This window comes from Berghia stephanieae, chromosome 10, assembly GCF_034508935.2.
Source record: "Berghia stephanieae isolate SIO BIC M18660-M18661 chromosome 10, UCSD_Bste_1.3, whole genome shotgun sequence".
NCBI lineage: Eukaryota > Metazoa > Mollusca > Gastropoda > Nudibranchia > Aeolidiidae > Berghia > Berghia stephanieae.
This window is the reverse complement of record NC_088369.1, coordinates 23,716,906-23,744,442: the sequence shown is the minus strand read 5'-3', so window position 1 is coordinate 23,744,442 and position 27,537 is coordinate 23,716,906. Positions and strand designations below refer to the sequence as shown.

General features: G+C 35.8%; 1 protein-coding gene and 1 non-coding gene across 2 annotated transcripts; one reads left to right on the top strand and one right to left on the bottom strand.

Annotated features, from left to right (window-relative positions):
• Window positions 1–2,241: 2,241 nt before the first annotated feature.
• Window positions 2,242–2,313, bottom strand: Trnaa-ugc (transfer RNA alanine (anticodon UGC)). The gene has a single exon. It is a non-coding gene; the product is annotated as a tRNA-Ala (tRNA).
• A 217-nt stretch (window positions 2,314–2,530) lies between these two features.
• LOC144980848 (transmembrane 9 superfamily member 2-like) lies at window positions 2,531–27,317 on the top strand. Its single transcript, XM_078928712.1, has 18 exons — window positions 2,531–3,015; window positions 8,290–8,357; window positions 10,627–10,726; window positions 10,994–11,121; window positions 11,840–11,969; window positions 14,302–14,447; window positions 15,384–15,504; window positions 16,458–16,537; window positions 18,063–18,171; window positions 19,014–19,146; window positions 19,925–19,986; window positions 20,820–20,877; window positions 21,206–21,263; window positions 21,616–21,775; window positions 23,332–23,483; window positions 24,325–24,436; window positions 25,074–25,245; window positions 26,257–27,317. The coding sequence occupies exons 1-18, from the start codon at window positions 2,899–2,901 to the stop codon at window positions 26,322–26,324; spliced, it is 1,974 nt and encodes a 657-aa protein (XP_078784838.1). The 5' UTR covers window positions 2,531–2,898; the 3' UTR covers window positions 26,325–27,317.
• Window positions 27,318–27,537: the final 220 nt, after the last annotated feature.

Genomic DNA, 27,537 nt, shown 5'->3' with positions numbered 1-27,537 from the left:
TGGGCGGAGTGGGGGGGGGGGGGGGGGGTGATAAAAAAGAACAGGAGCGTATCCTGGTTTATGCATTACGGGATGCATGGTGATTCGCAATCTATTAAAAATACACACACATTGATTTCAGTACGAAGTATAAAGTTTAAGTAGTAACTTTTGAAATTATCTAATTTAAATTTGATTATTTTAGACCTGGTAATACAGCATATAACTTGAAAAAACAGGCTGGTATTTGCCCACCCTGCCCATTATTACCAGCCGTCCCTGAGTAGTAGTAGTAGTAGTAGTAGTAGTAGTAGTAGTAGTAGCAGCAGTAGCAATAATATTACTCTTGCTATAAGAATATTTCATGATTATATAAATCTTATGTAAACAAATCCAATTGTACAGTGTAAAAAATCATTATCGTCATGTCGTATCTTATGTTGTTTCATAAAATGTGAATTATTAGAGTTGCAATTGCCTACAAATAAACTTTTGAATCTTGTAAAAAAAAAAAAATAATGCATTCGCGCAGGTGTGTCCTGGGACAGTCCTGTCCTAGTGCGGAACCCCTTTTGAATAGAAGTTTTCTCCAGTGGGACAGGACAAATTTGTCCCGGGACAGTTTTGTCCTAGTGCGGAAGGAGGGTTATTGTTGTAATGGACGTACTATCAAATCAACACGAAAAATGTTCCATTACAACAATGTTAAGTCAATCCGATAATTGTGTTTGGTTATCAGACATGCAAATATGTGCACGTCGAGCTAGGATACAGAGCACAGAGACAAACTTGAACACTGAACACATCTCTTGGCAAAATTGGAACAATTTGACGATATATTTGACGATAAGCCGATGAATTCTAATATTTATAACTGAAGATATTCACCGATAAGGTAATGAAATACTACAAGCATATTTGGATTATAGTCAAATGAAATGATGCTATGAAATGATGAAGGCTTTACAGACATCATACTAACTTTGTTTGGAACAATGGAACTTCGTACGATTTATTTTTCTTCAAGACTAAAAAAAAATTAATTAAAATTAATTTATATTATTTGGATGAATTCATGAATAAATGAATAAAGGTGGCACCCCAGATATGACTTTGATATTTGGCTAAATCATATTTTTGTAATTTTCTGAATTCAATGAACATAAATGCCATTCAGTGTTGAGTACTTGGTGGGGTCGTCTGACCTCCCATGGTGAGCATGGGGTCACTTGCTGTGACCTCTATTCCCCTTTATCTGTTTTCCGAGTTGCTTTCTGTCTTGGGGGTAGGGGGTGACCGAGTGGTAAAGCATTGCACTGTTACCCGGAAGGTTCCAGGTTCGAGCCCTGCTTCAGGCACTTTCGTGTTTTCCTTGGGCAAGATTATTAACCCCAGATTTGCTCACTTTGGACAACATTGGTGGTTTCTGTTGACATCAGACATCTTGCTTGATGGATTATATAGTCTATATTCCTTCATGGAATGCCTAGGCGACGGTATCTAATGATTTTTTCCCCTCCATCTTTGTTTTGGAATGGGATTACTGGGTTTGTCCTGCCCGAGGCCGGAGTCCTTGGCTGGGAGAGAAACAGTCAAAAGTTTAATTACCGTTTTAGGGAGATGTTTTTTATTTCCTTGTAAATCATCTCTCTGCTATGTAATTTTTATTTTTTAAATTGAGCTTTTATATAGCGCAATATCCATTAAACGTGCTCAAAGTGCTTTACAAGGGGTCCCTGCCCAACAGCAACACGTAGGTAACATGTAGGACGAGACACGACGCCTGTTAACTGATATTACAATCTTCTTCCGACAGAGATACGCTGTTAACGGCCAGGTACCCATTTTACACCTGGGTACAGTGAGAGAATGTGAGTAAGGAGCCTTTTCCAAGGACTCAACCATGCCCCGAGCAAATTATTGTAACGGATTTTAACATGTTCTGTTGCCATTTATACGCATTCCTCTGATTTCTAATGTGGGGACTAGGGCTTTTGTAGGTTATGATAAGAGCTACTGCGGTCGTTGTAATTAAATCGAAGGGCACGTTCTTGTATTTTTTGGTATTTATTTGTCAGCGTTGGAGTAGACGACCTCGCGTGTTGTAACATGTAATCAGGAGTATGTGGATTAAAAAAAAAAGCCAACGGGAAGGGGAAAAAAAATTTTAGGGGGGGGGGGGGGGGGGGGGGAGTGAGAAATAGAAAAAAAAAAAAAGATAAATGGTGAAAGAAAAAGGCCAAAAAAAAAAAAAGACACCCCTGGAGATGCCGGGGATCGAACCCGGGGCCTTTCACATGCAAAGCGAACGCTCTACCACTGAGCCACATCCCCTCGTGCCTACGAAGTGATTTTAAATATTATATAGTGTAATTTTAAAATCGACTTTTTATTGTGACTATTTATTGCTTGTTCATGTCCTTTAGTAATAAACTTTTCCTAAAATACTGCATTGTCTCTTTTCCCCACGGTGAATTATATCGGTTTGTCGGCAATTCTATTGTCGCAAAATCAACCAATTCCAGTTTTCAGAAGGGAATTGTTACCAGTTGAACTTTTTAGTATCTAGTTTTCTGATTAACCGTGTAAGCGCAAAAGATTTCATACTCATCTCTCAAGTTGTAGCAAAGCCGATCATTAAATGTTACGTAATATATCAATACTTTCTGCTAGAAATTGTTTTATAATATGACAAATAGAATCGCAAGTAATATAGTTTTAAAACATGTGTAATTTCTTTTTCATTTTTGATAAAATTGTAAGGTTCTATGATAAAAAGAGCTTCTGGCGCTTCACAACTCGAATTTCCCATAATGCATCAAATGACGTGTGTAGTGTTGATGTCGTTTCAATGTCCTGTAAGAGAAGACTTTGCTAAGCCACGTATAGAAGACGGTTGTGATTGAATTGTTTCCCAAAATGGAATTCAAGATCTTTTTATTACTTCTCTCAGTTTTGCATGGAGTGCGCAGCTTTTATTTACCTGGTCTTGCTTCAGTTACATATTGCACAGACTCAAAGAATAAAGATTGTAAAGTAAGTGCAAAACGGTCACAAATCATTGAATCGCATCGATCAATCAACACTGTCACTGTCAACAGCAACTCAGCAACTCAACAATGTCAATGACAATTGAAATTGACTAATGACGACGTGCACCCATTTACAGGTCTGATAACCCAATTCATTATGATCTCATTGTTGTGATGGAAATCACAAAAGATGACGCAAAATATTGTCCATTACACAACAATGTTAAACTAGAGAGGTGGGCCTCTGGCCTACCAACCTCCGCTGCATGTCCAACTCGCCTTGAGCATGCATTCACGTAAATAGACCTGTAAATTCTCAGTCAATTAACTGAAATCAGTCAATTTGTCAAATTCAAATATTTAAAAAAAGGAAAGAAAGAAAGAAATTAAAAAAAAAAGAATTCACAAATCGTAGTCGAATGACCGTAAAGTAATGAGGAGTGTTCCACAGCGCTACGCGTAGCTCATGGGGACCGTTTATATTAACGATGTATGTATTGCCAAGACTATGCGACGCTTTTTATAAAAGGCGTGTCTGAACACATCCCTGGGTATTTTCACACATCCTTCGTTAAATTATTTTTTCACTTTCCAAACCTGTGGTGATCCCAACTGTAGCCAATTTTAACTGAGCCACCGAGCGATAAATTTCACTGTTTCATCTAAGCCAAAATTGACCACATTTACCTGGCGAGTCTCAAAAGTATGATAAAGTAAATTGCGAATGTTATGTAGACACCTTCAAATCGAAAGTTAGGATAGATTGCTACAAGCACATTTCGATTGCCTCACGTTGTAAACAAACTGGTTGACCGTTTCTTCACTGATTGGGTACCTGATTATAAGGAACAATTGTAAGTAGCCTAATTAATTCCCGTGCAAATCAGGACGTTTTCTGCCATTGTTTTGCTCAAGCCCAAGTGAGCTTGCTGTTTTGTGGCGATTTACCTTCATTTCGATTCTTTGAATTTTTCCGCTACCTACGCCTGCCGAAGTTTCTTCTTGATAATTCACTTCTACTTAATAAATAATTCAGTGTATTGGCCAGAAGTCATATTTATTTAAGTTTTTTTTTTCTGTCATTTACTGATTGAAAATCAAGTTTGCTCACTGCTACATTATTCTAATGTTCTCACAATGGCTTAGCTGTTCGTGGATTGCAATTCAGACTTGTCGAGCATCAATAAAGATGTGAGGAATAAATTCAATAGGTCATGGCTAGAAGTTAAAGATGATAATGGTGATTATTTTTCTGACTATGTCAAAAAAATTCCAGAGGCAGGAACATGATTTTGATGAAGTCATCTTTACCTATATGAATGACATGCTTATTTAGCATTCCTTCTACATCAAATTATGGCAGTCATACTTCCAGTAAGAAATAACACCCACTATTTTAATGTATTGTATTTATCACTCTCCTCTCCAATGATGCCCTTATTTTTTAAAAAATAATTGAATCTTCAGTTTGTCGAAGAGTTTCAGTCAATTTTTATAGAGCTCATTTACAGGTCTACGTAAAATATAAAGATTTTTCTTAAAAACCTAGCTCTGTTTCAAAAACTAGCATCTTTCAACTTTCTAAGAAACATTTTGATTTTTTAGAACTTTAGTTCGTTAAAAAATACCGGCCAATCTGACCCGTTGAGTAGAATGAAAACGAAATTTTGTTGTTTACACGGTTCAAAGGAAATGCCGTAAATAAGCTTTCATGGACTTCCTGTGTTGTTTTTACAGTGTCATGTGACCGTTTTGAGAAATTTGTCGTCTGCTACAAATAATTAGACCGGTAGGGGGTAGATATTTTTGCTGGAGCAGAGAAAAAGTCAGTATTATTTCTTGGACTTGTAGAGAGGCCTAGGGTCCACCTGCAGTCAAGCTGATTGAATAAAAGAAAAAAAGGCCTTTTTTATCCGCCGCCACCACCACCGTGAGAGTGGAAGGGGGGGGGTGTTGCATGATGAAGACGAAAGGGAGACGTGTCGCTTGGTGACGTAGAGCATGTCAACGATGCTGGCAGATGTTCTTAACCCCTTAACAGCGAAGCAAATTTTTTGCTTTCAGATAATAGTTTGTTTTTATCTTTATTATTGTTAATGGAGAATACAGCTTTTCCACCAAGAGAGCAGTCAGACTATCGCAACTCGGACTTCAATTGTCTATAATCGTTTTGCCGTTACTTATCTTTTGATGAAAGAGGATTTGGTGTTAGGTCTAAGATCGAATGTGGCCGCTAAAGGTTGCATTGCTACTGGGTTTGCTCTCCCCCCCCCCCCCCCTCCTCCTTTTTTTCTTTTTTTTCAACTTAGTATTGTTGATTGCTATTTCCTTTTTTTATGATTAGCAAGTGCCGTAGGAGTCTCACAGGATGCAGGAGTACTGCAATTAACCCTTTGCAAGTGACATTGATTTTTTTGTTTCCAAATAATAGTCGTCATTTATATTATTTTTTAACGCAGAAAAAAAAAACGTTTCCACCATAAGAGCAGTAAGAATATTGATAAAAAGCGCTTTGAGCACGTTGGGTCGATATTGCCCTATATAAAAGCTCAAGTTTTTAAATTGTAATTTGTTTTTTGTCTTTTGATGAAAACGGTAAGATTTTATTTTTGGTCCTAGTAAGATTGATATTCGCCTTTAAAAGGTTAAGTTGTTTTGTTTTTTCAGGTTTTTTTTTTGTTTTGTTTTTCAAATGCGGATAAGCTGCTTCTTTTTTTTCCTCAACTGGCAAGCTATCGCTGTACTTACCTGCATGGCTTGCACACACAAAAGGATACATCTAGGTCACAAAATCAGACAACTAGGTCACACCTCAAGACATCTCTGTTTCGTTTGTTCCAAGATAGCAAAACAAACCAGACGTCTTGGAGTTCGAAAGAGCTTTCCATAAAATATTTTGTATTTGCAAGACCCCCAGAAACCAATTCCCTATACAGCTCTTGTGCACGGTTACTTATGACCTTGATTTCTTTCGTACCCACCCCCAAAATCCCACTTATTGTGTGTTATAGGCAGAACATAATAAATAGCTGGGCTGCCACGTGCGTGACTAAATTGGCCAAAGAGAGAATCTATACTTTGGCATTAGACACCAATTACCTGATGTCTTGGTTTTTAATCCTAGCCGAGTGAGAGAGAAAAAACAAAACAATCATACATGTATCTGCAAACAGCAGAACGTTTTCATTTTACATTGAGATGGGAAGGGATAACACTATGATAAGAAAGAAAGAGAGAGAGAGAGAGAGAGAGAGATGGGCGGGGGGATGGGAAAAGATGAAAGAAACAACGGGTTGCCTGATGACGTAGATCAAAGGATTGTTACAGCGGTGTTCACGGAGCGTACTTCGTGAAATTTTAACCTTTTACAGTGACACTGATTTTTTTCTGCAGATTGCTTATGCGGACTAAATCGTTTCACCAAGAGAGCAGTAGTAAGAGTATATTTAGACTCGGGCTTCAAGTAAACTATAAATCCCAAAGCTTGTCTTTTAATGATAACATTAAGACTAAGATCTGGAGTTTGGGGAGTGTAAGATGGGATCTCGCCATTAATGGTTAAAATTGTTTTGATTAAAACACTCACTCACACACACACGCGCAGTCTCGCATCCTCTACGAACTAATTTTGCGCACCAATTTTTACTGCACTTATGCACCAAATTGCATACCTATTTAGGGACACTTTTTTCCGTATCTTTTTCTCAATAAACTTTTTAAAAAAACCTTTGTTTTGCGCGGCAGCGGCAGGCACCAACCATTGGACAGATGAAAAACACACACGATTTAGCGAGGAATGAATCATGAAAATATTTAGGATATAATTTCAAACACAACTTTTGAAATTCATCAAGAATTGTCCAGTACCGAATGTTTTTTGATAGAAAACAAATGTATCTTCAAATCTAAACTGCTTTTGACGGTAAGCTGTAAGTTCTTTATTTTTCTGTCCAAACGAATGCTTTGTCCTGGTATAGAAGCTAAGTATTGGTAACACCGGCTCACCTCTCTAGGCCCATAAGAAAGAATAAGTGAAAGTGGGTTAGGCCAGGGTTCGGATTCGGATGTCAGACTCAGACCTGCTACTGCTACTGCTACTGCTGCTCGACTCAAGACTATGACTACAAAAATGATATCAAAATCAAAACATTTTCAGTTTCAGTCGCAGCTCTTAGTTAAAAATTAAAAAATAAGTAATCTGGTTCTGGAACTCACGACTTCTCACTTTAAAATATCTACTAATATACTAATAGTAGGCAGTTTAGTGAGCAGCAGCAGTGGCAGTCAAATTGTGACCCAACTCGCCCATAGGAAAGTTGTGACTGGAAATTGCTGTTCGCGTTTTGGGGAGTGACATGAACTTGATAGTCACACACAGTTGCTGGCGATATCAGCCACTGCAGAATCATGTATTTGTTCACAGCCTTAAAAAGTAAAGTTTCAAACAGAGAGACTTGTATGTTGTGTCAATTTTACGACTTCCTTCACATTCATTTTACCAATTATTTTATTTCAATAAAAGTAATTTGAAATATCCATTAGTACTACTTACAAAGCCACTGGTAACGTCATTAACTTTGTAATTTGATAGATTGCTATAGTTCTTACTACAATAATTTGTAATGTATGAAACAGCTTTCTCAATATTTTCCCTGTTATTTATTAATACGCTTAGTTAATAAATATATTTTTATATTATATTGTTTGTTATTCTTGACTTATTGTCTGTGCTTAGTCCATGTGAGTCAACAGCATTCTATTTTGGAAATTCTTATTTATACGACAGAGTAGATAGAAATTTCCTACAATGTTAGCTTGGTTTCTACCAACTTGACTTCATGACTGCCATGTTGAGCGTGGTAACTGATGGTTGGATGGTCACAAACCTTTGGGAATTGTTTTGTGTCCTTGAGTAATGCATTTTACACATAGCTTTACTTAACTCAGATATGAATATCTATCTATCTATAGGCAGTGAATGGACATTGTAAAAGTTTCAGTGCAAAAAGGATGCCTGATACGCGTCTACTGTATGAAAATGAAGCTTGGTTCCATGTGACCTTCTGGAGAAATATATGAAGGCCATAAACAAGGGTTTTTTTTTGCTGGAAGGAGGGTAACGGATACACACCTGTTAAAATGGATTTATTTATTTTATTATGACACGCCATTGGATTTGTACCGAAACACATGCATTGATGAACTTGTACACTTTTTATTAGATAATCCGTTTTTTAGTTTCATTATTTTTTTCTTTCTTGTTTTAAATGTTATCCAGAGTTCCTTGATTGTCTATGTGAACAGGCTAAACACGGTCGAAAATATTGTACCCTATGAGTACCACAAGTAAGTACATTTTTTAAAGTTTAAATTTAAATTAGGTGAAATTCATGAGACTTTGGGATTATTGCTAGTACGGGGCAAGGTGATTTTTCATTCATGGGACATTGTATCTTGATGTCTGACTCTCTCTTTCTTTCTCTCTCTCTCTCTCTCTCTCTCTCTCTCTCTCTCTCTCTCTCTCTCTCTCTCTCTCTCTCTGGGTGGGGTTCCTACCTTCCATAGTGGGCATGGGGGTACATACTGTGTCTTTTATCCTCTTATAACTGTTTTCCAACATGCTTTCTGTCTTTGTCTTGAAATGAGATTACTTGGTTTTGTCCTGGCCCTGGCCGGGGTCCTAGCTGGGAGGGAAACAGTCAAATGCATAGTTATTGTGTTGGGAGATGATATTTTTTTCCTTGTAAATCATCTCTCTGTTATGTATTATTATATTTGTTATTTTCAATGTATAATGTTAGCATTTGAGTGTATTCCTTTTGGTTGGATTTTGTGCTTGTGTCCGGATGAGACTTAGAGGTGATCTCAAACTATGCACATTGGTGGTGTGCTCTTGGAATCTACATCTGATCCCTATTTGTCCCAGTTCCCCTATGTCTTCCTTTTTCTTGTGTGCTTTAATTGTAATTCTAGAACTTTTTACTATCCCATTTTCTTTTTACTGGCGCTGAAATAACCTAAATGTGTTGCAAGCGCCGTAAAACCCTTAAAAACAAAACAAAAACATCTCTCTCTCTCTCTCTCTCTCTCTCTCTCTCTCTCTCTCTCTCTCTCTCTCTCTCTATATATATATATATATATATATATATATATAAATATCTGTGTGCAATATTTTTATCTAAAGTTAGGACATTTACCATCTTTCTTGTAGTCTGTTTTTTTTTCTTAATCTTGTGGTGCTAGTAGTAGTGGTGGTGGTATTAGTAGTAGCAACGGTAGTGGTAGTAGTAGTGGCAGTAGTAGTAGTTGTGGTAGTGGTGGTGGTAGTAGCAGAAGTAGTGGTGGTAGTGGTAGTAGTAGTAGTTAGTGTTGGTGGTGTTAGAAGTAGTAGTAGTAGCAGCAGCAGTCGTGGTAGTGACAGCAGGGGGGGGGGTAGTAGTAGTGGTAGTGATAGCAGGGGGGGGGGTAGTAGTAGTAGAAGTAGTAATAGTCGTAGTAGTAGTGGTGGTAGTGGCAGCAGTAGTGATGGTAGTAGTGGCTGTGGTGGTAGTTGTAGATGTAGTAGACGTAATAGTAGTGGTGTTAGTAGTAGTGGTGGTGGTAGTAGTAGTTGTACTGGTGGTAGCAGTAGTGGTAGTAGTTGTAGCGGCAATAATATTACTCTTGCTGTAAGAATATTTCATGGTTATATAAATCTTATGTAAACAAATCTCATTGTACAGTGTAAAAAATCATTGTCGTCATGTCATATCTTATGTTGATCCATAAAACGTGAATTATTTGAGTTGTAACAAGGTCTAAATTTATAATTTAATCTATTAAATAACTAAACTATTAATTAAATCTTTAAATGATTTTACATAATTATTACCACCATTATAATTATCATTATTTTTATTATTATCATCATTATTATTATTATTATTATTATTATTATTATTATTATTATTATTATTATTATTGTCATTGTTATTATAATTATTATTATTTTTTAATTTTTTTTATTATTATTATTACTGTTATTATCATTATTATTTTCGTTGTTTGCCTTGCTTTATTATTGATTTTACTTATTTGATTTGTTGATGAAAATATATTCTTGTATGAGTTACATTGGCAATTGCCTAAAATAAACGTTTTTGAACTTTGAACTCTTATATATACTAAACAGTCCTGATAGTGATAACTCAGTTGGTAGATCACTCACTTCACACGCAAAGCGGTCCCAGTTGTTGTCGAGAATTCTTTTCTGTCTGTTGGATCTAGCAGAAAGTACTTTGCAGTAGACTCACATCCTATCCAAAGAGTAGCAAGCAATTGCTATTGTCCATTTCATGCTATAGAAACTGGGATAAACTCTGGCTCCATGGGCCTAATGGCTCTGAAGGGCTCATTTTTAAGTCTTAATGTTACTATATATTTATTTCTTCATGCTGACTTTGAGCATTCAATTTAGATCAAGAAGATGAGACAGCTGTATCAATTGAAGTTTGCTGGATGTTATTTTTTATTAGGCCAAAGTTTTTAAAAATTCTGATGTAGTTCAGAATTGTTTTAAATTGTTAGCTGAGATAATGTAGACGTTAAAACACCTACACATTTTGCTTACTTTCAGTTTTGATTTCTGTGTGCCTCCTGAGGATGTTGCCAACTCACCCACCGAGAATTTGGGACAGGTTGTCTTTGGTGAAAGAATTCGACCCTCCGAGTATAAGGTGTGTGTCTGTGTTGTCATAATCATTACCATCATCATAAAAAAATGGTACAATATATTGTTATTTATTTTAAATCTTGTACTTTTTTTTTTCGTATTTAGACACATTTTATCATCATTCCATCCATTTTTACCAATGGTGTTGCCCGTTTTTACATTTTGTCCTGATTTTTAAAACAAAATTATTCTTTAGTATATCGATTAATGTTTTATGTATTGTCAATATGGATTCAAAAAGTTATATCGTAAATGTTTTTTTGTTTGTCAGCTCGATTTCCTAAAGCCCGTAGTGTGCAAGACTGTCTGTGAGAAGACGTACACACCTGGTGAAAAAACTTCCCTTGATAAGTTGACTTTCCTCAAGAGAGGCATTAGCCTTAACTACCAACACCATTGGTGAGTTTTGCTTCTTATGATAATATATTGTATGGTGAATGATCGTGAGAACAATCCTGCCCTTATTGACATTTCAAACTTTCGTAGTTCAAATGGGGTGGGGGTTACATATGAGTTAAAAGTCTCCATATTTTCCTTTGTAATGATGGAAAATATGTCTTTAATTGGAATTCATTTTATCAAACTTGTAGAGATGAATATGTAGATCAGAACCATTTTGAATTTCTTTAAAACAGTGGCCTTAACACGCCCTTCCCATTTTTTTCTCTCCTAAAGTGTAGAACTCTCGATTCAAATTCAATTTTTTAGGATTCATTGTTCATGTTGTTGTCAAAAGTTCAATAGAGGCTTGTTTGTGCTGGGGTGGGGTAGTTTTATGAGTCTCATGCATTTTATTTTGACATTATTGTCATTAGAGACTCGTTTATGGTCATTTAGATTTGGCACTATCTTCATTCATCGCATCAGGTTTGATATGATTACGTTTCTAATTTTCTTAATGTTATATTATAGCTATTGTATTAGCTTTAAAAGGGAAAAGGAAGGGGTTTTAAGTAGGTAATGAGGATATTGTCAATAGAAGAGACCATCGATCACCAATGCAGTGAAGCACGTCACGGAACATGATAAGGATGAGTGTGGATATTCCTTTCCTTTCTTTTTGTTTGTTCATACATTTATATTCTTTATTATATATTGTACTTTTGATTCCCTTCAGGATTGTTGACAACATGCCAATTACCTGGTGCTACAAAGTAGAGTCTGGAGATAAGTACTGTTCTACTGGCTTCCCTATCGGTTGTTATGTAACCAAATTTGGCAAGAGGAAAGACTCGTGTGTCACTTTGGTAAGTGATAAAATATCTCTGCATAAAAGCATTAAAAAATTTCTAGGCATGGAGCCATCGCCTACTTCCTTCCATCTCTCTCTCTCTCTCTCTCTCTCTCTCTCTCTCTCTCTCTCTCTCTCTCTCTCTCTCTCTCTCTCTCTCTCTCGACCTCTCAGTTAAAACATTTGTATAATTCCGGCTTGGTTTTGATGAAAATCTGTAGTTTGTAGTTTTAGCATTTTCTTTATGAGGAAGTCATATAATCTCATCCACTGTTGGAACTTTTTGGAATCTTTTCAAGGGTGTATCTAATCTGAAAGTATTTTTTTCACATCTTAACAAAAGGTTGTTGGCTTGTTTTTTCTTTTGTTTTTCCAACTGTAAATGTTTATCCACTGGTAGTCCTTCGGAGCAATAAGGCAGTTGGAGTTTATCCCAGTTTCTGTCGCATGAAATTGACAATAGCAATTGCTTGCTATCCCTTTCACAGGACACAAGTCTTTCGTAATGTACTTTCTGCCAGATCTAACACATCCAGCTACCCAATCACTGCTGGATGGACATGAGGGTCAGAATTAAAAAATCTCGACTTCACCCTGGATCGATCTGTCCTTTTGCGATTGCAGCAAGCACTCTGCCAACTGGGCTATTGGGACTAGTGCGGGGCGGTCCTTGGCAAGCTTAAGGACCACGGTCTTACGGTCCCTGGGAAATGAAAACCGCAAGGACCGGTCCTTTTCGACATTGAACATTCCTGAGAGACTGTTGGAAGTTCTCCCACGTTCATTCTTGAACCGTTAAAGACTTGGGACCGCGAAAAGCGTGGTCTACAGGAGTAAAACACAAGGAGTAGTCACACTCATTTCAAATTGTAACCTAATTAGAGAAGAGGGGTGATGCCTTCTTTATTTGCCCACAGTACTTCATTGTTACTTCGATAATTTAGCCTGAATAAAATTTGAAATTTATCCCCATTAACGGAGATAATGGAATCACCCAAGGCGTTGATCGAGTTGTTCGTGGCGTTTATACACACACGCAACTCCTACCCCCCCCCCCCCCCCCCCCCCCACACACACACACACACACACACATGAGAGGGCAGCGAGCATTGAAGAGTAAGAGAGAGACGTGAAGTTATAATAAGAGGGGGTGGATGCGGTAATAAGTAATAAGTGGGGTCGATGGTGACTTTTCGCCAGATCTAACAAACCCAGCTACCCATTCACTGCTGAGTAGACAGGGATTCAGAACAAACTCGACTGCACCCGGGATCGATCTCTGGCCCCTTGCGTATAAAGAGAGTGCTCTATCAACTGAGCTATCGGGGTCCCCAAATATTCTATTGGACCTTTTAAAAATACAGACGTTATAACTGTTTTTTTTTGAAGGAAGAAACTAATATTATTTGATTAGTTAAAACACCAAACGAAATTTTAATATTATTGTATTATTTTAAATGACAACAATGCGATAGAAAGGAGTGGCGACAAGAGATGGACAAAAGAAAACAAAAAATCAGACTTGCTACTTGCTAGGTTCGAGACACACACACACACACACACACATCTTTAGTAGTCACAAACATTTCAAACAATAACCCATTAGAGAAGAGGGGTCGTGCCTTCACCATAGATCATTGTCATTGCGATCATTATGGTGTAGTAAATTTTGAAATTTACCCCGCATAATGGAATCGTCCAAGGCGTGCGCCTCCTGTTCCCCCCCATCTCACACACGAAAGGGCGGTTTGCGGAGTGGATGGAGGTGGTTTGTCTGCCTCTATGGTCGTCTGTGTCGTTTAGTGTATGGCAAAGGGGGGTGGGTGCGATTAATTAAGTGGGATGGGTGGTGATTGGTGGAAGATAGGCAAAGAACCGAGGCAACGAATTGCTGGGGAAGTTGTATGGCGCGAGACCGTTGAAAGGTGATAAGAAGTGAGGACCGTCGCCGGTCTTCCTCTTTGGTACTGGTCTCCGGTTCACAGCTAAAAGACCGTGGGACCGGTCCCAAGGACCGGTCCTCAGCGCGGCACTAATTGGGACCCCCTTTATTCACCAGCCATGACTGGTATTCTCTCGTGATTTTATGTCCAAGGTCATCCTCACTTGTTGAAAATAATGATGACTTTGAAAACAAAACTTTTGACCTTTGTAGTAATTCTGCCACTTTCTACAATGACCATATTTTATTATTTCATTTTGCTCGTAATTCCATGGCATTTGTAGCATCGTGACCATTCCTGTTGTAAAATTCCTGATTTCATTCAAATTTTGTCGTTTGTTAATGATGTGCTTGCTGACATTTTATTGATTATAGTAGAAATCATGCATAATGTATATTTTTTCAGGCTGAGTTCAAATCCCTTGATACTTACTACCTGTACAACCACGTAGACATTGTGGTTGAGTACCATCCTCTGTCTGAAAAAGATTGGGGTCAGACTCACGAAGGCGTTGGTGGCAGAATTGTCGCAGCCAGAATCTTCCCACGCAGGTTGGTGAAATTGTTAGGATTAGCCTTTGGCCGGTGTTGATATTATAATGATGGAATAGGGTTGGTTGAAATTGTTAGGACTAACCTTTGGCCTTTGGCAGGTGTTCATATTATAATGATGGAGTAGGGTTGGTGAAATTGTTAGGACTGACCTTTGGCCTTTGGCAGGTGTTGATATTATAATGATGGAGTAGGGTTGGTGAAATTGTTAGGACTGACCTTTGGCAGGTGTTGATATTATAATGATGGAGTAGGGTTGGTGAAATTGTTAGGACTGACCTTTGGCCTTTGGCAGGTGTTGATATTATAATGATGGAGTAGGGTTGGTGAAATTGTTAGGACTGACCTTTGGCAGGTGTTGATATTATAATGATGGAGTAGGGGATTACAACTTACCAGGGGTCGTGTGTCATAAACATAAGTCTCAATTTTCCTCTATCAAGTGGAAAGCCTATATCCCTGTTTTCTCTGCTATCGTCATTTCCTCCCCCACTCACCCTTCCCCTCCCTTCTCAACTTCTGGTGTTCTGTAATAATTTGGTGTCTTTTTATTTTACAGGTTTTTTTTTTTCAAACTTCATGTGAATAGTGTGGGCATATAGGGTTTCCATTTTTTTTATATTATAATTTTTTTAAAGTGTTGAAAATAGTAGAATTAACAATTCTGTTTGTTAAAAATGGCTATTTACTCACCATTTATGAAATTATATACGTTGGAGGAAGAATATCTTCTCCACTTTTTCTGGGTCTCACTCTAGGTTGGTTACAAGAAGTTTTTATCATCCCCTATACAAATTTTTCAACAATTCGTTATTGAAATTTCATGGATGTGCATTGTACAGTCTTCCTTTGGGTCCCACTCTAGGTTACACAATGCTCCAAGATGATATTCCATGCTCATTATTAATTTTCTAAATGGCATGTTCTCTTCGTTAGCATCAACCACCAGAAAGAAGGCAAGGATGGTTGTGACCCGCAAGCTCCAGTTCTAGGAATCTCCGGTGCCAAGTTGGCGAAAAAAACAAAAGTCAGGTACACTTATTCTGTAACATGGAAGGTGAGTTCTTTCTTTTTTTTTTTACATACTTCTCTCTTACTTATATTGTTGTAATAGCTCAGTTGATAGAGAGCACTAGCTCCACAGGTCGAGTCCGATCCTGAGTGGAGTCTATTTTTTTTTCTTTCTATGAATGAAGTCACCATTTCTGTAATTGGACTAAAGAGCTGAAGTAATTTTTTGTTGTTGTTTTTGGAGGTGGCAGGATAATGAATAAGTATATACTATGTTAATTGGTCATTTTTTCAGTTATTTTTAAAATCATTTGTGATTTTGACATACTGATAAGACATCTAATGTAAGGGTGGATTTAAAAACTTAGTTTCTTCTCAGAATTTCCTTGTCTTTATTTGCATTATATGACTTATCAGTTAGAATCATGCTCTGAAATAAAATGCAAAATATTCACTCATTGATAGATCATTAAGTCACCAACTCTGTACTAGTTTTTCTTTAACCTTAATGGATGCTTGTATCACTTTGTCAATAGGCTTCAACAGTTGTGACGTCACTTCCCTCAACGCATAGTAACTCTTAGTAACCAGTTCTAAACTATCGGTACAATGGCGGATGCCCTTATGAAAATCTTCTCTGACGAGCATAAAAGTGTATCCAGATGAGAAAAACATTATAAATCTGATCATATTTTGACTTTTATACATTCTGATCACATGACATGTGAAAAAGTTCTAGCCAGCATGAAGAATAAAAAGTATCAATTTTCTTTGTTGAGCTGCTGGGTGGATGTGACATCAGACTATTGAATCCTATTTGATGCCCATATAACAAGTGTGTTAGATAAATAAGCCAAATTTCAGAGATAGATGCTTGTTATACTTGAGATTTTTATCAAGGTCTTAAATAGAATTGTATAGCCACTGTCATTGGTTGGATGATGTTTAAATCTGAGTTGTGTATGTGTGATCTCTATTCTATTTTATCGTTCATGTTAGGAAAATACCCTTGTAAAGTGGACCTCTCGTTGGGACTATATCCTGGAGTCTATCCCTCACACCAACATCCAGTGGTTCAGGTGAGACATATAGATTTATATTCGTGTTTTAATTCTATTTCAGGATTGACATTAAATGGTTGCTAATCTTCCGTATATTTACGGAATTCAGTATGTTCAAATGCCTTAGTATAATTTCCAATCACCTCCTGAATGGAAAAAAGTAAGAACTAAATGTCTTTCTACTGGAGTTCAGTGCTCAGATAGTGGTCAATCGACATGTTCATGTCAAAGTTCAGTCAATTTTTGTCTCCTAAATTGGCAACCCTGACATTTTTATAACTCTATTTTTGATGTATGCATATTTTAAATAAATTATTTTTGTTTTTGTTTATAAAGTGCATAATACATACCTGCCAACTACTATGACAATTTCATATAACTTCGACTTTTCGTTCCTAATTGACAGTTATGTAAGGATTTTTAATTCAATAATCTCATGAAACAAATTTTTGTTGTCAGAGTTAGTATATAAAAGAGTTTAAAGCATTACTTCAATGTACTTAAACATAAATTGGTAATTTTTAAGGGTAGTTATAATGTCTACTATGGTATCACCACTGAAGTCTACAAATTGTTTTCAATTTCAAGTAGGCAGGTTTGATAATAAATGTTCATTTTTCCAATTTTTATCTGGTGTTTTGCCGTTTGTCAAAGAAAACAAAGTGAATTGATTGATGTGAAGATTTATATTTGATGATATAGCAGTCATAACTGTCAAAGAAAACAAAGTGAATTGATTGATGTGAAGATTTATATTTGATATATAACAGTCATAACTGTCAAAGAAAACAAAGTGAATTGATTGATGTGAAGATTTATATTTGATATATAGCAGTCATAACTGTCAAAGAAAACAAAGTGAATTGATTGATGTGAAGATTTATATTTGATGATATAACGATCATCACTAATTTGTGGTGTTAGAGATAAGAAGGAAAAAATTGATTTGAGGGGTAGAGTGGTAACATTTTCACATTCTTTATTTCAATTCTGGATTTGGTTTCTGATGCAAGAACTCATAATGTCTAAATTAATTGAGAGCTCCGTTTGAAACTCCATAAGACTGTCCGAAACCTATAATTGTAACTCTGTTGTGAAATTCATGCCTTTCAATATTGTTTTGTTCAACGGTATTGCATTTGTCTCAGTTTCCAGGTTTTCAAATATTTTAGCTTTAAAACTGTGATTTTCTTGTTTTTTTTAAAGGTTTCTTGGGCTTGATATTGAGTGAAAGTTAGGGTATATAGCCAATTTAGCCAAGCAACTTTATGCAAATATTCAAAATATAACTGAGGCAGTCCTGACTATATTGTATTATTGATTTAAAGTTATTCATTTTGGATATTTGACCATTAAATCTCTCGCATTCATGTGAATGGAAAATCAAACTAATATGTTTAATTTTCTATGATGATGAACTCAAGAGAAAGTTAATGTCAGCTGGATAGATTTGGTTTGGATTCTCAGATTTATCTTTGAAATTTGTAATAATATTTCTTTTTCCCTACATTTCTTTGTTGTTTTGTTTTCCTTCCTTGCTTAGCATCATGAATTCCTTGGTCATTGTCGTCTTCCTGTCTGGTATGGTGGCCATGATTATGCTGAGGACTCTCCACAAAGATATCGCTCGTTACAACCAGATTGACAGTTTGGTTAGTATTCAAGATTTATAAAAATAGTAAAATTGAGCTTTTATATAGAGCAATATCCGCTAAACGTGCTCAAAGTGCTTTACAAGAGGCCGCTGGCCAACAGCAACACGTAACATGTAGGACGTGACATGACGCCTGTTAGACGATTTTACAATTTTTTCAGGACAGAGACAAGGCTGTTAACGGCCAGGTACTCGTTTTACACCTGAGGATGTGAGTAAAGAGCCTTTTCCAAGGACTCAACTATGCGCTGAGCGAGGCTCAAACCCAGGACCTTCGGATCCGAAAGCGAGTGTTACGCCACTAGACCACATAGCTGCACATACAGAAACACACACATTGCCAAAGACTATTTGGGTATTTGACTTTGGAAAGTTTAACCCCATCATTGTTTACATTTTTCTGGACAATTTATATTCATATTATTAAAACTACAGTTTTCAATTTTTACATATTTAATGTGGTCGAATTAAATTACGAAGATGCCGATTTTCTTTGAGATTGAGTGACTAGGTGTTTTTGGGGGGTTTTTTTTCTTCCAATTTTGAAAAGTACCTAAAATTTATTGAGGTGGACAGCACAGAGAAAGAGGGCGAGAGTTGAGTGAGTTAAATATCATGTTGAATGAATGTATCAAAACCTTTTAATGAACAATAGTTAAATATTGATAGTTAATTTTAATATTAAAAATGTGTACAATTTCAGAGGAAATGCATACAATTTTATACTTTTTTTTCATAAGAAAAAGCAAACATAGATGCATTTATTGGTATACCGTTGGCAGCTTTACTAATTGTTTCAAAGGTCAATATTATCATTGTTCTTTTTATATTTGCTTACAGGAGGATGCCCAAGAAGAATTTGGCTGGAAATTGGTTCACGGTGATGTTTTCCGTCCTCCCAGAAAAGGCATGCTTCTGTCCGTGTTTGTTGGAAATGGCGTTCAGCTTTTCTTTATGACCTTGATTACTCTCGGTGAGTCATGTTGCTTGTCTAACCTTCCACAAGTTAATGTTTAATTCTTTTTAGTTTTTAAAGGAGTTTTGGTTAAAAGCTCTTCCATGTTTTAAGAGGTTAAAGATCTGAACAAGTGTATGAAAGGTGCCAGACAAAGCAAGAAATAAAAATACAAGGAAGAAAACATCCCAAAAGATCAGTCTACCTCCCCAGTCAAGGTCGACTGATTTTTGGGATGTTTATTTTCTTGTATTTGTCATTCTTGCTTTGTCTGGCACCTTTCATACACACGACTTGTCTGGCACCTTTCATACACAGGACTTGTCTGGCACCTTTCATACACACTTGTTTTGATATTTATCATACACCGGTGCCTGCTCCTTAATTTCTTAATTTGATATTTAAGAAGTTAACATAGTTTAGGCAAATCTGGTGCACAACACATACCAGCCGAATCTTACGAATTTTAGTCAAATTTCATGGCCAAATACGAATTTTTTTGGAAAATTACGAATTTTTAATTCTCAGTAATACTTTAATAATAATAATAAGAAGAAGAAGAAAAACAACTACTACTACTATAATAATAATAGTAAGAAGAAGAAGAAGAAGAAAAACAACAACTACTGCTATTATTACTACTATACTAATAATGATAATAATAATAAAAATGTTGTAATTGTTCGTACCGAATAATATACAATTTCAGAAATTACGAATTTCGTTTTCAATTTGGCATGTATGACAACATTAAAACAGAAATTTTAATGTTCTACTTTGTTTTCCTCCATTTTAGTGTTTGCTTGCCTGGGATTTTTGTCGCCTGCCAACAGAGGAGCTCTGATGACTTGTTCCTTGGTAAGTTTCTGGCTCTTCTTTCTCAGTTTCAAAGTTATACTATATTAAAATAAATTGGTCCATACATTTTAAGAGCATAGACTTTTGACAGTGATTTTTTTTACTTCTCATTTTGTATTTCAAAAGTCTCCTCTTATATTTGGGAGCAGGCACTGCTGTATAACGCATTTGAAACTGAAACTAAACTAAAAATAAAAAAATCCAAACAAAAAACTAGAATTCCCTTTATTCATCCCATAGGGGAGATCTGTCTATAGGGCCTATTCCAAGGGAAGACTGAAATAACTCAGCTGTCAGCTGCAGTGCAGCGCTGCAAATTGAATTAGGGCGAGGTGACATGCTCAAGGCCACACAGCACACTGAGTATTCAAACTGGGTACCTTTCGAGTAGGAAGCAAAGACTGCATCACGGATGCCCCAAATGGTGAAACAGTGTCAGACGAATCAGAAGACAAAAGTAGATGTAAAATCATTTTAAAAATCCCCATGTCCCCAAAAATCAGCTTTTTTTACTTGGTATTTTTCCTTTTGCAGATTAATTTTGGACTTTTTAATGGTTTTTTTTGTTGTTGCTTTCTTTCTTTCTTTCATTAATGAATTCATTTTGTTGTTGTTGTTGTTCTCTCTCTCTCTCTCTCTCTCTCTCTCTCTCTCTCTCTCTCTCTCTCTCTCTCTCTCTCTCTCTCTCTCTGTCTTTCTCTTTTCTGAACATTTTTTTTTCTGTCTTTCTCTTTTTTTTTCTTTCTTTTTTTCTGAAAGGAGTACTGTTTTAGTTTATTGCATGACATGATATATGCCATACTCAGGTGAATATTATATTATTTTGTTCAAAGGTTCTGTACGTTTGTCTTGGAACACCAGCTGGCTATGCATCCTCTCGCATCTACAAAAGTGAGTTTATCATCCCCCCCCCCCCCCCCCCCCTCTCTCTCTCTCTCTCTCTCTTTTTTTTTTTTTTTTGTGAGGATAGGGGGGGTATTGTTAATTTAAATTGATACTGTCATCATAAATGTTTCCTCTTTGAATTGTTTGAATTTTTAACAGAATGGATTTTTTTTCTTCATTGATTTTTGTATCCTTTGCTATAACGATGTCTTATTTAAACTTTTAAATTTGTAATTGTTGTTGTTGACATTTAGTTGATTTTATTTTGGATAGTTTAAGATAATGATTAGGATAATTTTTACCTTGACCTTCTTATCAATTTATTGTATTTCAGCATATGGTGGAGAAAAATGGAAGTCCAATGTTATTTTGACAGCTTTCTTGGTCCCAGGGTAAGGATGATTTGCTTTGGCTTTGTAATTCGGTGAAATAACTGGGGGAAAAAATCTTGTTGTGACGAGAGGTTTGAAGAAACAATAATTTGATTATAAGGAACCGGTTGAGAGGGAATGTCTGTGATTTTTTAATAACACACTAATCCATCTCCACCTTGTTATGGTTGTATGAACATTAGGAAAAGAAGCCCAAACAAAACATTGGAACCTGGGCAGGGTTTCCGACCTCCCATAGTGGGTATCCCCCTGTATCTGTTTCCTAATTGTTTTCTGTCTTTGTTTTGGAATGAGATTACATTTCCTTCTCTTTTTTTTTTTTTTTACATTTATTTTCTTTCCTTCCTCCCAGAGTTGTGTTCTCTATATTCTTCCTGCTCAACCTGGTACTTTGGGCCAAGGCTAGTTCAGCAGCCATTCCATTTACTACATTGGTAGCTCTGTTGGCTCTGTGGTTTGGCATCTCTGTACCCCTGACATTTATTGGCGCCTACTTTGGATTCAGGAAAAGGGTAAGTTATTTCATATTATATCTTGGTTCATTTCCCAGGCCATGCTAAATGTATTTTGAGGGGGCCTGCATGTGGAGCAGTTTGTGTACAACTCTGTTATATTTTCCATCTGACACATCGTCCCAACAAGCATTAGAGGAAAATTAGGTATTTCGAAATATTATTTACAATCCATCTCTCTCTCTCTGACCCCGCATTTTTTTTTTTTTTTTCAAAAAATAGTTCAAATTTTTGCAGAATAAAATAAAAAAAATTTTGCAGGTTACTAAATATGTTGTATCACACCTAACAATTAACTACATGCAACCCATTTAATAAAATATTCTCGCGGATTTACGCAATTTCAAACTCAAAATTATGAGACAAAAATGGCAAATTTTGCCAGAAGTTTTGCTGATTTGGGAATGGGCTCAAAGGTGGGAAAACAAAATTACAATTTAAAAATGACTGTCAATGAAATTGTTATGATAAAGAAAAGTAGAAAAATCAAAGCTTACTGGGTTGCCTGTCTCAAACTTCTCCTTCGATCAATTAAAATCTTATTGTATAAAGAAAAACTCCTTTCAACATCGGCAGAGCTGATATAGCGTGTACAAGCTGTGAGGGAAGGCACAGTTTCCTGGCAAGAATCCCAAAAAAGCTGCAAGTTTAGTGCTTGTGTTGGACTGTTTGTTCCTAAGGGCAACTGGTCCTAGTTCTTTGGAGTAACGTTGAATTTCATCTTCTGGGACATCCTTCAGTCATGGCACCCCATGAAGAATCATAGAATTTGTCCAAAAATTTGCAAAACGTGCAGATTTTGCGGTTGCAATGCAAATCAGAAAATTTTCCTTAATTTTGCGGTCGCAAGCTGTGCAAAAAACCGCGGGGCCAGCTCTCTCTCTCTCTCTCTCTCTCTCTCTCTCTCTCTCTATATATATATATATATATATATATATATATAATCTCTTTCTCTGTACCTCTATCTCCCTTTCTATCTGTATCTGTCTCTCTCTCTATCTATCTCTCTATCTCTCTCTCTCTTAGGTAAATAAATGAGCGTCAACCATTGTTTGCACAAGAAAATTTTACTATCTGAATATTTTTATACCCTAGGTCATAAATTTTGTTTCGGTTTCATAAATTTTACTCCTTATTTTTTTTTCTGGACACTGTGCTCTAACGGGTTTGTTTTTATTTCTACATATTGTGTGTTACAGACAAAGTAATGATTTATACATATTGTGTGTTACAAAGTAATGATCTGAGAAAGTGTGTAATTTTTTTAAAAGATTATAAATAATAATAGTAATAATGATAATAATAATAATAGATATAATAAAATTCCCTTTATTCATCCCACTCGGGAAATTTGTCTTTAGGGTCTATTCTAAGGGAAGGCTGGAATAACCCAGGCATCAGCCATTCTAAGGGAAGGCTGGAATAACCCAGGCATCAGCCATTCTAAGGGAAGGCTGGAATAACCCAGGCATCAGCCGCCATGACACACTGTTTCATACACATTTTGTCAGATCTTTATCTTATACCAATGCTTGCTCCCTTGTTTGTTGTTCCAGCCAATTGAGCATCCAGTGCGTACCAACCAGATTCCTCGTCAGATCCCCGACCAATCCGTGTACACCCGTCCTTTGCCTGGAATCGTCATGGGAGGTGTTCTCCCCTTTGGCTGCATCTTCATCCAGCTTTTCTTTATCTTGAACAGTATCTGGTAAGGGGTGGAGAAGTTGGTTTTGTTTTTTCTTCTTTTACTAATTTTGTTTTGTTTATTATTAGCTGTATGAGGCTATGATGTCTAGTGCTTTGACACTCGTTTTCGGATCGTAAGGTTCAGGGTTCGAGTCCAACTTTGAGTGGTGCATAGTTGAGTCCTTGGGAAAGGCTCATTACTCGTGTTCTCTCACTGTACTCGGGTGTAAAATAAGTACCTGGTGTTAAAAGCGATGTATTTCAAAGTGATAATTCGTATAAATAGAGGTGAAAGTCTTTTTTTTTTCCTTGAAATTCTGATTTTTTTCCCCAAAAAAGTGTACAAATCTTTTATAACTGGGTTGCCACTATGTCAAAAGGTCGTTTTTCTAACATTCACCAATACTCCAATTCTGTTGTTTTCAAAACCTGTGGAAACAATTATTTTTTGTCAGTTTCTGTTGGTTGAATAATAAAAAATAAATGATAAATTGACAGTCTTAACACCAACAGAGTAGAGGAAATAGTTTCTCAAACATTGAAAAAAAAAAAAGACAGCGTTGACTCCATGGGCATCAGGCCCATGATGGCTGTGAACAATAGACTCTGTCCACACTGTTTCTACACTTTCAAAGGCTGTAATTACTATCATGATAGATTGTCAGATTTTGATTTTGCTTTTCATTATTTCATCCAGAGACAATGATAAAAATAAATTGTGTTCTTATTTTTTCAAATTATTTTAATATCAGAGTACTTTTGTGGCGATTGTTATGAAAACGATTTTATGGCATAGCTATGACTGAGTCTGTTTTGCATGTTGAATAGGTTTGTTGTAATGTGAAATGATTATCTGTCAACAGGTCACATCAGACTTACTACATGTTCGGCTTCCTCTTCTTAGTCTTTATCATCCTCATCATCACATGCAGTGAGGCGACCATCCTTCTCTGCTATTTCCATCTATGTGCTGAGGTAAGTTCTCGTCGTAACCCTGTATTTATGCTCTATTTCTGCTCTTGGATTGTGAAATGGAACACAGCCTATAATAAGGAATGTTCTGGTGCAATTTATAAGTATTATTGTGCAACTAACATATAATGCAGTAATTTATTATATCTCATGTTCACATAAATAGGAGTATGGAAAAATTTTACATGCGAGTTGAACAATGTAACAACAAGCTTGCCGACCCAATATGGCATAGCGTATTTTAAAAAGAAATTTTGTTCCTTACCCCTCCTCCTCCCCAAAAAAGGTGCAAAAATGTTAGAAAATTTACAAGAATATAGAATATAGTAAAATGTTTGGTTCCCTATTACTATTTTTACACATTCAAGGAATGAGGAATAATCCGTGTTGAGCAGCAGGAGAGGCCTTTTGTTTATTTATTTATTTAGTGTACGCATGTGTCTCTCTCAATACATCAAAATTCGATTTGTGTTGTTGTTTGATTTTGTTTTTATAATATATTTTAATGGGAATCATGGTGGTGATAAACCAGCAATGATAATGTCTATGAATTCATTGGGGAATTTAACTTGGAATTATTCTCTTTTGTTGTTTTTTTTCTCCTCTAAGTAACATTAAAACATTCCTCTTTCTATTTCAGGACTACCATTGGTGGTGGAGATCGTTCTTGACCAGTGGCTTTACCGCCATTTACTTCTTCTTCTACTGTATCCACTTCTTTTTCACCAAGTTGGAAATGTCTGGATTTACCAACAGCTTCCTCTACTTTGGATACACTGGCATTATCGTGTTCCTATTCTTTATGCTGACAGGTTTGTGCTCATGCCTTGTTTTTATTCTACTCAACCTCTACCTATTGGCAGGTCTGATGACCCAAAGTGTTATGGGCTCATTGTTGGAATGGAAATACTCTCAAACCAACACAAAATATTTTCCATTACAACTATGTTAAAATGAGCCCATAATTGTGCCGCTTATCAGAACTGTAAACATTGATTCACATCAATTCTACTCTTTGATCTTCAAAAAATATATAATTTAAAAAAAATATATCCATTTATGTCATTTTGTGTACAGCAAATATTTACTTATTTTATTTCTTTGTTTATTTTAAATTTTATTTATTTATTTATGCTTTATTTGTTTATTTAATTAATTATTAATTACTGTATTTATTCATTTATTAGTTTTTAAAAAAATGTGTGTGTGTGTTCATTGTTTCATCCATATTAGGAGCATTTTTCTTTGAGTGATCACCCTAGGTTGTGTGGTAAGAACAATGTCCCATGAGCTAGGGTTAGGCCGCACAGCAGCATAATTTTTTTTATGAAGAAATGAATAGCAGAGCTCCCTGTACCATACCACTTTGAAAGAAATGACGATGACGATAAAGTGATAACAGTGATCATTATTATTATTATTATTATTATTATTATTATTATTATTATTATTATTATTGTTGTTGTTGTTGTTATCATCATCATCATCGTTTATCTTCTTCTTCTTCTTCTTCTTCTTCTTCTTCTTCTTCTTCTTCTTCTTCTTCTTCTTCTTTATTATTATTACTATTATTATGCGCCCAGAGCCCTCCTGATGAAGGGATGTTTGGCGCACTATAAATCTATACCATTATTATTATTATTGTTATTATTATCATTATTATTATTATTATTATTATTATTATTATTATTATTATTATTATTATTATTATTATTATTATTTATTATTTTATTATTATTATTATTATTATTATTATTATTATATTTTTTTATTTTTTTTTAATGTCATGATTATGATAACCATTCTTATTTTTATTATTTCAGGTTCCATTGGTTTCTTCGCTTGCTTCTGGTTTGTCTCCAAAATCTACAGTGTAGTCAAAGTAGATTAAATACAGATGGCAGCAGTGTCTCCTATTGAAGGACCAGTTTCTTGCAAGTGGATAATTGAGGGAAACATGTGTGATATGTTATGATTTCATCACTGTTTTGTTTGTTTCTCAAAGCCACAGTGACCTTTTGTATATGTTTTGCCTGTAACTACAGCTAATTTCAACAATGTTGTCAGTATTTAGTTTGTTAGTTTTCAATTTTATTTGGCTTATCTTTAGTGTGAGGCGACATTTATTTTTCATTTGTTGGAGAGAGGGATAGTGGGATAGCGTGGCTCAGCAGTATGGTCTTTGCTTCTTACCCGAAAGGTGCTGAGTTTGACTACCTGTCACGCTGTGTGGCCTTGAGCAAGTCATCTCGCCTTAGCTTTATTTGTGACGCTGGACTGCTGCTGACTCCTGGGTTATTCCAGTCTACCCTTGGGATAGATCCGAAATAAAAATTTCCTCTTGGGGATGAATGCTGGGAAGTTTATTTTTTTATGTTTTAATTTGAGACCAATCTAAAGAGGTCGTTGCACATAACATATCAATGCTTTAATTGAAACAAAGTATACTGAATGAATGTATTGAATATTCAGTTAACACTGATAAATGACGACTGTAAACTATTTTTGTTGTGGAAAATAGAAGGTAAAAACGAAGGGAATTATATTGGGTTCCTTTGTTTGTATTTTTCTAAATCTACAACATTCTCCTGAGTTTATCAATGTCCATTTGATTGGTTTTAGATTAATTCCATAAGCCAATCACTGCACGATCCTAAGATTTCTCTTTTATGAATTTTCTAAGACTGAGTTGAAAAACTGAAAAATAAACATATTGAGTATAGAGAGACAATGATTGGTTTTGGAGAGGATATGATAAATATACCAAGTCATCACAAGAAAATATACCAAGCTGCTAGCAGCTATGGGCCTTTGAAGTGGAAAAAAATATTGGACAAAAATTAATGTAATGTCTTCTAAGAAAACAAAAAAAAGATAAACAAAACGATTAACAAACAGCACTTTGGGCTCAAAACCCTTCTCCAGCTGACATTTAAAAAAAAACTCTGCTGTGATAAGCATAATTTCAAAAGACTGCATAAAATGTCTTATCACATCGGGATAATCATGAAAAGACCTCTTCTTTCCATCCTCCTAGATTCTACACGTCTGATTACTCCTTTTCTATACCTGTTTATTTTTGGCTGGAGAAGGGTTTTTATGTC